This window comes from Hemitrygon akajei, chromosome 8 (genome assembly GCF_048418815.1).
Source record: "Hemitrygon akajei chromosome 8, sHemAka1.3, whole genome shotgun sequence".
NCBI lineage: Eukaryota > Metazoa > Chordata > Chondrichthyes > Myliobatiformes > Dasyatidae > Hemitrygon > Hemitrygon akajei.
In genome coordinates this window covers 167,089,881-167,102,707 of record NC_133131.1, presented here as the reverse complement: position 1 = coordinate 167,102,707, position 12,827 = coordinate 167,089,881, and the positions used below count along the sequence as shown (strand labels likewise).

Genomic DNA, 12,827 nt, shown 5'->3' with positions numbered 1-12,827 from the left:
GGCTAGGAGGTCGAGGGAGGAAACTTGGCAAGGGAATTAATGTAGGGGGAATACCTCTGTCCAGAAAGGGAGGAGACTGTCAAAGTTGATCACACTTGTCCATTGGATTTGCCGCCTAAACGTATGACCTTTGGTATTAGACATTTCAACCCTGGGATAACGAGACCTCAGCCTACTCGGTCTATGTCTCTCATAATCTTACATCAATCAAAGGTCGATCAGGTCTCCCCTCAGCCTCCACCACTGCAGAAAAAACAATCCAACTTTTTCCAACCTCTTCTTATAGCATATGCCCTATAATCCAAACAGCATCCTTTCTGCACCTCCTTCAGTGCCTCCACATCTGTCCTACAATGGGGTGACCAGAACAGTAGTCAATGCCCCAGATGCAGCCTGACCAGAGTTTTATAGAACTACAAATTTACTTCCTGACTCTTGAACTCAATACCTTGACGAATAAAATATGTATTCAAGCATGCCTTATGCCACCTTTACCAACTTATTGATTTGTCCAGCTACCTTCAGAGAGCTATGCATGTGGACTCTTAAGATGTTTAAATGCAACACATTCTACAGGGAGCAGGAAGCGCAGAAATCAAAGCCTCGTCATTTGTCAAACTACATTTGGAATATTATGAGAAGTTTACCTGAGAAAGGATGTGCTGACATTGGAGAGGGACTAGAGAAGGTTCACGAGAAGGATCACAGGAATGAAAGGGTTAGCATACGAAGAGTGTTTGAATGAGGGAGGATCTCATTGAACCCTATCAAATATTGAAGGGTCTATAATCTAGATAGAGTAGATAAGGAGATGATGTTTCCAAAAGTGGGAGAATCTAAGACCAGAGGGCACAGCTTCAGTATAGAAGGACATCCCTTTAGAACAGAGATGAGGAGGAATTTCCTTAGCCAGAGGATGGTGAGTCTGTGGAATTCATTGCCACAGATGGCCGTTGAAACCAAGTCATTGCATTGGGTATATTTAAGATGGAGTTCGATAGGTTCTTCATTAGTAAAGGGGGTCAGAAGTTGTGGGGGGCTGAGAGGGATAATAAATCCATCAAGGTGGATTTTATTTGTGGATGTGTGTGAGAGACATCATTAATGATGAGAGTGTTTCTTCTACCCCTCAGAAACAGTTATACCAAGTGGTGATGACAAGTTACACCATTGGGCACAGCTTGTCCCTCATCTCCCTGACCGTGGCTATTGTCATCCTTTGCAGCTTCAGGTAGGATGTCAATGGCTTTGTCGTGGGCGCAGTTCCATTGCACCCAAAGCAGATCTTTAGGTACGCTCCCTTGACCGGTTCGAAACTCAAGGCCAATGAAAGGCAATGCACAAGTTCTCAAGCAACACACTCACAATTCAGGGGGGACTCAGCAGGTCAGGTAGCATCCACGGAACCGGAATAGACAGTTGACATTTCAGGCTGAAACCCTCATCAGAACAAAAAAAAAGGAAGGGGGAAGAAGCCGGAGTAAGAAGGTAGGTGAGGGAAAGGAGTACAACTAGAAGGTGAAGCCAGGTGGGTGGGGAGGGGAATGAAGTGAGAAGCAGGAAGGTGATAAGTAAAAGAAGGAATCTAGTTGGGGAGGAAACTGAACCAAGGAAGAAAGGGAAGGAGGAGTCTCTCCAGGGGAGCTGATAGGCAGGTGAGGAGAAGATACAGGATGGGGGCCAGAGTGGGTACTGGTAAAGGGGGGGGGCGGAGTTAGAAATTATTGTAAGCTAGAGAAATTAGAGTTCGTTCCATCGGATTGGAGGCTAGCCCAGTGGAATATGAGATGTTGCTCCTCCAAACTGATGCTGCCTGACCGAGTTGTTCCGGCATTTTGTGTGTGTTGCTCTGGATTTCCAGCGTCTGCATCTGCCAGAATCTCTTGTGTTTATTCATTCATTTCCCCACGGCCCCCGATGGAGTTCTTCACCAGTGTTCGAGTGGCTGAGTGGGTTGTCTGTCCTACCTGACGGTGACTTTGAAGCCTGTGCAGGAGAGTTTTAATGTAGATAAAACTATCTCACGGGGGTAGGTCCACTCTCTCGTCCTCAAATTCCAGGTCCAGAGATACGAGCAGTCAACACAACTGGGGTCTTCCTTGGTTGTAGTGGTTGACCATGACTTATTCTCTGTGCCTTGTTGTACCCGTCGCTCTCCACAGAGCGTTGCAGAATCTCCTCCTGTTAGATCCCACTGTAGACCTCATCCGCCCAGTCTGCCGGGGCTGACTTCACGTGCTAGGACAGGTGTGTCCCTCTCTCACCAGGGTATGGGGCCCACCGGCTACCCTCACCTGTTTTAGCCCACCCGTCGAAGCGAGCAGGGGTGTGGCCGCTGTCGCATACAAACAGCTCCTTGGAGTCTGAGTGTCCAGTGGGGACCAAAGGTGAGTGAGCTGCCCCAGAATGGACACAGCAAAACCCTCACCAGAAGTGCTACCCCTCCCTGGACACCCCATACACCCAAACACTGCAGGTAAATGGTAAATTGGTTTCTTATTGTCACATGTACCGGGCTACATTGGGGGGGGGGGAAAAAACTTAGTTTTGCATTCCATCCAGTTCACTACATCAGCACAGCGGGGTGGTACAGGGAAAAGCAACAACAGAGTGCAGAATAAAGTGCTACAGCTACAGAGAAAGTGTGGTGCAGGTGAAAGAACATAATCAGGTAGACTGTGAGATCAGGAGTCCCATCTTATCTTACAGTAGACTTATAACAGTTGGTTCGAAGCTGACCTTGAGTCCGGTGATGTGTGCTTTCAGCTCATGTGTATGGAATATTTGTGGTAATATTACCTGTGTTCTGTGTGAGTTACAGTACTGTGCTAAAGTCTCAGGAACCTGGGAGTAGCTCGGGGGCCAAAGATGTTTGCGCGGTACTGTATTTATCAATGTGGAGCACAGAGTGAGTGTGTAAATCTGGCGGGAGCAAATGATGTTGGGAATGTCGAGGGTGGCGGGGTGCGGGACAGGTGAGAGCAGGAGGGCTGGGGGGTGAGAGGATAGCAGACACACCCAGCCCTGAGACACCAGGAGAGGCCACTTGATTACAAACAATTGGTTTATTGATCATTACAGAATGTCTCTCTGGTGCTTCCCTCTCCCTTCCCCTTTTCCCAACCATGATTCCCTTCTCCCCGCCCCCTTCCCACTCTCCGTTCTTAATAGACACCTATATCAGAATGAGGCTTATCATCACTCACACGTGTTATGATTTTTTTTTGGTGGCAGCAGTACAGTGGATTACATAAGTGTCTGCTCCACCATTCAATCATGGCTGATCCATTTTCCCCTCCCCAGCCCCACTCCCAGCCTTCTCCCTATAACCTTTGATGCCACGTCCAATCAAGAACCCATCAATCTCTGCCTTAAATACACCCAACAACCTGGCCTCCATAGCTGCCCGTGGTAACAAATTCCACAAATTCACCACCCACTGGCTTAAGAAATTTCTCCGCATCTCGATTTTAAATGGATGCCCCTCTATCCTGAGGCTGTGCCCCCTTGCCTTAGATTTCCCCACCACAGGAAACATCCTTTCCATATCTACTCTGTCTAGGCCTTTCAACACTCGAAAGGTTTCAATGAGATCCCACATCCTGTCTCCTCCCACAGTGCAAAGACATAGGTGATGGGGAGAAGGCTGGAGAACGGGGTTGAGAGGGATAATAAATCAGCCATGATGGAACAGGATCTATGGGTGAAAAGGCCTGATTCTGCACCTATGTTGTATGGTCCTGGGATTAGGGAGAGTAATTGTGAGCATAACATGTTGGTGCCGGAAGCATCGTGACACTTGCGAGCCATCCACAGCGCTTCTCGGACCGTGGGCGTTGACGCAAATGATTCTTTTTGCGGTATGTTGCAATGCACATGTGACAAATAAACCTGTTTAATCTCTTTCGTCAAGAGTAGTGGGCAGTGTGGGCAAGCTGACAAACATCAGTTTCTTTAACGCTGTGACAATGAACTTCCATTTGTCTGTGATTTCTGCACCCTGTGGCGGCTTTATTTGGTGCCCTTTTATATACGGTCACGCGGTTCTACAGACCAGACATCAGAATGAGGGAGAAATATGACTGTGGAATGATAGTTGCTGCCTAACAGGGTGGTTTGAGTAAGAAACTGCTGATCTCCTGGGATTTTCATGTACAATGGTCTCTGGAGTTTACAGAGAATTGAACTGAATTGACTTGATCACTTACATCCTTCACATACATAAGGAGTAAAAATCTTTACGTCTCCATCTGAATGTGTAATGTGCAATTTTAGTAATTTGTAATAAATAGTATGTACAACAGGACAGTCAATCTAGCATGGAAATACAATTGTGTCGGCGTGAATTAATCAGTCTGATGGTCTGGTGGAAGAAGCTGTCCCGGAGCCTGTTGGTCCTGGCTTTTATGCTGTGGTACTGTTTCCCAGATGGTAGCAACTGGAACGGTTTGTGGTTGGGGTGACTTGGGTCCCCATTGATCCTTCTGGCCCTTTTTACACACCTGTCTCTGTAAATGTCCTCAATAATGGGAAGTTCACATTCACAAACATGCTGGGTTGTCCACACCACTCTCTGCAGAGTCCTGTGATTGAGGGAAGTACAGTTCCCATTCCAGGCAGTGATGCAGCCAGTCAGGATTGTGCCCCTGTAGAAAGTTCTTAGGATTTTTGGGCCCACACCAAACTTCCTCAGCTGTTTGAGGTGAAAGAGGCGCTGTTGTGCTTTTTTCACCACACAGCTGGTGTGTACAGACCACGTGAGATCCTCGGTGATGCGGATGCCGAGGAACTTAAAGCTGTTCACCCTCTCAACCCCAGATCCATTGATGTCAATAGGGGTTAGTCTGTCTTCATTCCTCCTGTAATCCACAACCAGCACCTTTGTTTTTGCAACATTGAGGGAGAAGTTGTCAGGGTGATGACTTTTACTCTGTAGGCTACCTTGTTATTGTTTGAGATTCGGCCAATCAATGTAGTGTCATCAGCAGATTGGAGCTGTGGGTGCTAAAAACAAAAAACATCTGTGGGTGAAAACACCTTGTTAATGAGAGAGGTCAGAGGTCCTCTGGTTAGACTGGTTCAGGCTGACAGGAAGGCAACAGTAACCCAAATAACCACGTGTTACAGCTGTGATGTGCAGAAGAGCCCTGTGAACCTTCAAATGGATGGGCTACTGCGACAAAAGACCACAAGCCACTCACTGACCACGTTGTTAGGTACAGGAGGAATGCTGAGCCTAGGCGCTATCTGATTTACAGTGCACTCATTCCACTTTCATCTTCCTGCAGGAAGTTACGCTGCACCCGAAATTATATCCACATGAACCTCTTTTTGTCGTTCATCCTGAGGGCCATTTCTGTCTTCGTCAAGGACCTGGTTCTGTTCGAAGGCGTTGAATCGGACTGCTCCACTTCAAATGTAAGTACTGCCTTCCTGCCAAACCAGATTTCCAACCTCTTCAGAGGAGAGCATGCCTTAAAGTGGGGATACTTCTGCGTCAAGCCAGTGCTAATTCTAAGGAAAATTCCTGACCTGATCACGTCCCTGAAGCATTCCCATTTTTCCACCTCACGATCTCAGTGGAAGTTCCTCTCAAGCAACCACCGGCCACACCGTGACGTCTTTGAACTAACCTAGGATTTAACCATAGAGACCTGGGTCCAGAAAATACAGTCAAAGTCTTGAGAAAATAATTTATTTTATATTATATTTTATACCTTATCTTTCTGCAGTTTTTTCTATTGGTTTTATTTTATTTAGAGGTACAGTACAGTAACAGGCCCTTCGGCCCATCGAGACCACACTACCCAATTACTCCCATGTGGCAAATTAACCTACTAACCGGTACATCTTTGGACTGTGGGAGGAAACCGGAGCAGCTGGGGAAACCCAAGCAATTACAGGGAGAACATAAAACTCTGTACAGACAGTGGTGAGAATTGAACCCGGGTGGCTGGCACTGTATTTGTGTTTCACTAACCCTTACTTATTCATCAAAATTCCCTTCCTGAGCACTGTTAGAGAGCACGGGGTGCAGACAAAGGTCAGTCAGTGCAGGGCAAGGAACATCAGGGGGTTCAAGACAAGCTACGCAGGTGTCCTGGGGTTTGGTGGAACCATTGTTGGGGTTTAACAGTCATGCAGGGCTGCCGGAAGGAGCAAAGATTCCAGGTGGGGAGAGGGTTAGGAGCTGCAGAGGCTTGAGTGAAATATTGGGTGTACAAGTTTGAAATGGAGGTTGCTTACGGTATGTCAGGTTTATTGTCATATGAGCAAGTACATGTCTGCACAGGAGCAATGAAAACCAGGCAGGATCAGAGTCAAGTTTTCTATTACCGACAGACGTGAAGTTTGTTGTTCCAGGGCAGCAGTACAGTGCAATACATAGAAATATTCTATAAATCATAATTAAAAATATATTAAAAATTATATAAGTGAGGTAATGTTCATGGTCCATTCAGATATCTGATGGCGGAGGGGAAGAAGCTGTTCCTAGAACACTGAGTGTCTGTGTTTAGGCTCCTGTACCCCCTCCGTGATGGGGGCACGTCCTGGACGGATCACAGACACATTGTGTCCGATACGCAGCAATCATTAGAAGAAACTTAAACTATACACAATTCTTATAAAAAATATTAGAAAATATTTAGAAAAATATTTGTCAGGTGTCCATTGAAACATGGAAACATACAGTGAAATGTGTCGTTTGCGTCAAGGACCAGCACAGTCGGAGGATTGTGCTGAGCCACTGCCTCTAGTTCCAGAACAGCAAGCCCACAACTTGCTAACCCTAACCCACACGTCTTTGGGAAGTGGGAGGAGACTGGAGCACACGGAGGAAACCTGTGCTGCCACAGGAGGAAAGTATGAACTCCTTACAGGTGGCGGTGAGAATAGAACTCCGAGCACTGACTGCATCACACTACAACCGATATGCTAGTGTGCCACCCAGCACAATTAGAACAAAAACTGCAAGTCCATCGTAGCACAAAGCAGTCAAGGGTAACACGGGTCAGGAGGAATAACCTGGGGGGCTTGCTCGGTTGGACGAATGAGGGGGAGCTTGCCAAAGCACAAGGGGGTCATCTCTGTACTGCACACAATGGGTATTGGATAGTTACCCCTGGTTAAAAAGGTCCACAACCAGGGTTCAGTCCCAAATTACGGGATTGACTATTGAGGGCAGAGCAGGAGGAATATCTTTGCCCAGAGTTCTCTCCCTTGAACAACTGTGGATTCAAGGTGATAGGACCATAGACCATAAGATAGGAGCAGAATTAGGCCATTCAGCCCATCGAGTCTGCTTAACCATTTTGATCATGGCTGATGTATTGTCCCTTTCTACCCCTTCTCATACCCATAGTCAACTGAGACCTCCAGTCTGTGCTGAGTTATTTATGTTTTCGTATGACGTTGCTAGTGACAGACAGCGTTCCCAGAATCAGGAGTCTGGTTGGAGCAATCCAAGACCAAACTGTAACAGGCCCCTGGCTAATCCAGGGTGAGGATGATCCACTGTGGCCGTAACCTTGAGCAGAAACATTCTGAACCACACCCACAAAATGTTCAGCATGTCAGGTAGCATCTATGGAGAGGAACAAAGAGTTAATGTTTTGGACTGAGACCCTTCATCAGGACTGGAAAGGAAGGGAGAAGAAGCCCTCCTGTGCGCGACGTGGTAGTGCAGTGGTTAGCGCATCGCTTTACAGTGCTAACAACGAAGGTTCAGTTCCCACCGATGTCTGTAAGGAGTTTGAAGAGCCTCCGAATTCAAGGGCATCTCTTTGGAGCAGGGAGTAATGAATCTGTGGAATTCATTGCCACAGGCAGCTGTAGAGGGCAAGTCATTGGGTATATTTAAACTGGAGGTTGATAGGTTCTCGACTAGTAAGGGTATCAATGGCTATTGGGAGAAGGCAGGAGAATGGAGTTGAGATGGATAGTAAATCAACCATGATGGAGAGACTTGATGGGCCAAATGGCTTCTATGTCTTATGGTCTCCTCCTATAGCCTTTGACACCCTGACTAATCAAGAACCTATCAACCTCCACTTTAAATATACCCAATGACTTGGCCTCCACAGCGTCTGAGGCAATGAACTCCACAGATTCACCAGCCTCTGTGGCAAAAGATTCCTCCTCATCTATGTTTTAAAGGGATGTCCTTCTAACCTGAGGCTGTGCCCTCTGGTCCTAGGCTCCCCCCACTATTGGAAACATCCTCTCCAGGGCCTTTGGTGATGCTATATCTCTTTAAAAAAAAAAAAAATTGCAAATGCGATGTAGTGAAGTTCAGAAGCCTGATACGTGGGTCTGCAAATGTCCATACCTTCACCAGCTGAGGGACTGCACCACCAGCAGTATTTCTTCTCTGAGAACAAGTAAATAGCCAGTGAAGTGTGCAAGTACGGGCCTTCTAGCTGGAACCAGCATACACTGAGTCATAGGAAAGTACAGCAGAGAAACAGGCCCTTCAGTCCATCTACTCCATACTGAAACCATTTAAAATGCCTACTCCCATCAACCAGCTCAGGCGCCTTTGCTCCCCATATGCCCACCATTCAGAACCTTTTACATGGGAGTAATTTCTGAATTTCTGCCTGTCCCACGCACCAGTGAGGGTAGAAACAGGGTGATGTGGCAGATAAATGCATGGCTGAGAAGCTGGTTCGGGGGGCAGGGCTTCAGGTTCTTGGATCATTGGGATTGACCTGTACAAAAGTAACTGTCAGACCAGCCATACAACTGTGCCATAGACCTCCTACCTAGCACTAGTCCTACCCTGGACCGCCTCTTTTCCCTCTCTCGTCCTGAAACAGTGGCCATGGAGGAATACATCGAGGAGGGAATGAGCACGGGGTTTATCTGTCCGGCAGGAGCAGGCTTCTTTTTTATGAGCAAGAAAGATGGCCAGCTCCATCCCTGTATCGATTATCAGCCACTCCCATCGGCTGGTGAGACTGCCACACTCATGGTTCAACATGTGTTCCGGCTCCATGGCTTTCCTCAAAACACAGTGTCTGATCGTGGACCAGGGTTCTCTTCCTGCTTTTGGAAGGCTTTCCGCTGTCTTGTAGGAGCCACGGCCAGCCTCTCATCTGGCTTCCACCCCCAATCGAATGGCCAGACTGAGAGAGTGAACCAGGAGTCGGAGACAACCCTGAGCTGTCTTGCCTCTTCCAACCCCACGTCCTGGAGCTCCCAATTGGTTTGGGCAGAGATCGCCCACAATAACCTCCAGTCTTCCTCCACTGGTATGTCTCCCTTTGAACGCCAGAAGGGATTCCAGCCCCCGCTCTTCCCTGATCAGGAGATTGACATAGGCATTCCTGCTGCTGAACAGCTGATCCTGGAGACGAGCCAGGGCTTCTCTGCTGCATGCCCAGAAACAGCATTCCCGGCAGGCTGATCGGCTCCGTCGACAGGTGAGGCCATTCAAGCCAGGGGAGGAGGTCTGGCTGGCATCAAGGGATCTTCCCCCGAAAGCCGAGAACTGGAGATTGGCACTGCGATACGTGGGATCGTTTGCAGTGGAAAAGGCTGTCAACAAGGTGTCCTATAGATTGTGTCTACCAGCATCACTGAAGATCCACCCAGTATTCCATGTTTTCCCAGCTCAAGGCGATTACTACCTCTCCCCTGTTCGCAGGCACCCCACCCCCTCCTCCCCGCCTGGTAGATGGTTCCCTTGTCTATACTGTGCGGCGCCTCCTGGCATCTCACTGGGTACATGGTAAGGTCCAGTACCTTGTGGACTGGGAAGGGTACGGCCCAGAAGAACGTGCTTGGATCCCGGCGAAGGACATCTTGGACAAGTGGCTGATCCGAGACTTCCAGCAGACACAGGTCTGTGGCGCCTCAGGGTCTCCGCCTGGAGAGGGGTCCCTGTCACAACCACGGATTCGGCAGCGCAGCAGATACAGCAATTGCCCTTGTGAATTTGCACGTGTCAGCTAATTATTATTTAATCGTGATAGTATTTAACTCCATACTTGTCGTCGCAGTGCTTGTCAATACTTGGACAGAGCACAGCAATGCTTCGCTGCCCGTCTGCTTTCGGCCTTCCCTGAGAAATTGGACTTTTGAGTCAACTGACTCTGAAGACTAGCGGTATTCGTTTAATGCTTAGGTTTTCTTTTCAGCCGCAGTATAGGGTTTGTTTCCCATTTGAGAGTTTCCCATTTGGCCTAGTGTTTATTGTTTATTTTCCCTTTAACTCTGTTAGCAATAAAGTTTGTGAACTATCGACCTGCTTCAGTGTCTCTCACTCCGCTCTTAGGCCATATCTGAACCTGGTAACAGTAACGGGTTGCACCTGAACCCAAGGGGAACAAATATTCTCGTGGGCAAGTTTGTTGGCGCTGTTGAGCAGGGTTTAAACTAATTTGGCGAGGGGGTGGGGGTGGGAACCAGAGTGAAGGGACTCAGGATAGGACGACTGGTAAAAAAGCAAAGATAGCGTGGAGCTAGACTGTCAGGAATGGCATGCAGGTGATAGGACATTATTGCAGCCAGCAGGGTGAGTATCAGTGCATTAGGGATGCAGAATCAAAAAGAGTAGCGAATACAGTACTCAAAGTGTTATATCTCAGTGCGCGGAGTACAGGAAATAAGGTGGATAATCTTGTTGCACTTTTACAGATTGTCAGGTATGATGTGGTGGCCATCACTGAATCATGACTAAAGGATGATTGTAGTTGGGAGCTGAATGTCCAAGGTTACACGTTGTATTGGAGGGATAGGAAGATAGGCAGAGAGGGTGGTGTGGCTCTGCTGCTAAAGGATGCCATCAAATTGGTAGATAGATGTGACATAGGATTGGAAGATGTTGAATCCTTGTGGTTTGAGTTAAGAAACTGCAAGGGTAAAAGGACCCTAATGGCAGTTATGTACAGGCCTCCCAACAGCAGCTGGGATGTGGACTACAGATTACAACAGGAAATAGAAAAGGTGTGTCAAGAGGGCAATTTTATGATAGTCATGGGAGATTTCAACATGCATATTGATTGGGAAAATCAGGTTGGAGATGGATCCCAAGAGTGAGGTTGTTGAATGCCTATTGGCTAACTGCTTTTTTAGAGCAGTTTGTTATTGAGCCTTCTATGGGATCAGCTATACTGGAGTGGGTGTTATGTAATGAACCGGAAGCAATTAGGGAGCTTAAGGTAAAAGAACTCTTAGGAGACCGTGATCACAATATGATTGACTTCAACTTGAAATTTGATAGGGAGAAAGTAAAGTCCGACTTAGCAGTATTTCAGTGGAGTAAGGGAAATTACAGCGGTATGGGAGAGCAGTTGGCCAAAGAAAATTGGAAGAAGGTGCTGGTAGGGATGTGTGAGTTTCTGGGAAAAATGAGGAAGGTGCAGGATAGATGTATTTCAAACACAAAGAAGTACTCAAGTGGCAAAATAGTACAACCATGGCTAACAAGGGAAGTCAGAGCTATTGTAAAAGCAAACGAGAGGACATATAACAAAGCAAAAATTAGTGGGAAGATAGATGATTGGGAAGCTTTTAAAAACCTACAGAGAGCAACTAGAAGAATCATGAGGAGGGAAAAGATGAAATCTGAAAGCAAGCTAGCAAACAATATCCAAGTGGATAGTAAAAGCTTTATCAAATATGTAAAAAAGAAGAGAGTGGATATAGGACCGCTAGAAAATGAGGCTGGAAAAATAATAAAGGGGGACAAGGAGATGGCAGATGAACTAAATGAGTATTTTGCGTCAGTCTTCACTGTGGAAGACACTAGCAGTATGCCGGATGTTGTAGTGTGTGAACGAAGAGAAGTGAGTGCAGTTACTATTACAAGGGAGAAGGTGCTCAAAAGCTGAAAGACCTAAAGGTACGTAAGTCACCCGGACCAGATGAACTGCACCCTAGGGTTCTGAAAGGGTTAGCGTTAGAGATTGTGGAGGCATTAGTAATGATCTTTCACAAATCACTGGACCCTGGCATGGTGCGAGGGGGCTGGAAAATTGCAAATCTCATTCCACTCTTTAAGAATGGAGGAAGGCAGCAGAAAGGAAATTATCTTCAACAGCACTGCCCCACTATTTACTCACTGCCCCCTCCAAATCCTGCCCCAGAGATCCCGCCGAGCCCCGCCCTGCTCACAGCTCCCTTCACGAACCTATCCACTCCACACACACTATTCACACTTGATGCTATATCATTTTTAAAAAAGGAATCAGATGACTTACACAGTCTCCATGGTGGGAGTGTGAAAAGAACCCCTTCACAACCCCAACCTCCAGACTGATTCCGCATCCCACACACCCCATTGCTGGTTCTGTTACCCTGCCAGTCACAAGCTTTCGATTACACTCCAGCGATGGTTCCCACCTGCAATGCCCTCTGGGTGGAAAGAATTATCGTCTTATCTCTGATCCTTTTTCCCCAATCACCTTTGAGACCAGCTGCATCAAAGACTCAGAGTACAATTCACTGTCTGACACGGGAATTGCAAGGCATCTGACAGCACGATCCTATAAAGGATTGAGAGGATCACTGGGGTCTCTCTTGCATCCATCCGAGATATAATTCAGGAGTGCTGATCTCACATCTGTCCAACAATCTCTTTGACCCCTACCATCAGGCAGGAATTACCATACTAATAGGGTTCTGAAAGAGGTAGTAGTAGAGATTGTGGAGGCAGTGCTAAAGCTCTTTCAAAATCATTGGATTCTGGCATGGTGCCAGAGGACTGGAAAATTGCAAATGTCACTCCACTCTTTAAGAAAGGAGGAAGGCAGTAGAAAGGAGATTATAGACCAGTTAGCCTGACCTCAGTGGTTGGGAAGATGTTGGAGTCAATTGTTAAG

General features: G+C 47.1%; 1 protein-coding gene across 1 annotated transcript in view; it reads left to right on the top strand.

The window, feature by feature from the left end:
• The window catches only part of LOC140731484 (vasoactive intestinal polypeptide receptor-like), an 84,857-nt gene that overhangs the window by 26,992 nt on the left and 45,038 nt on the right, over window positions 1-12,827 (top strand). Inside the window, exons 5-6 of the mRNA XM_073052960.1 lie at window positions 1,134-1,231; window positions 5,289-5,418. Coding sequence (XP_072909061.1) covers window positions 1,134-1,231; window positions 5,289-5,418 — 228 coding nt within the window. The remainder of the gene's footprint in view (window positions 1-1,133; window positions 1,232-5,288; window positions 5,419-12,827) is intronic.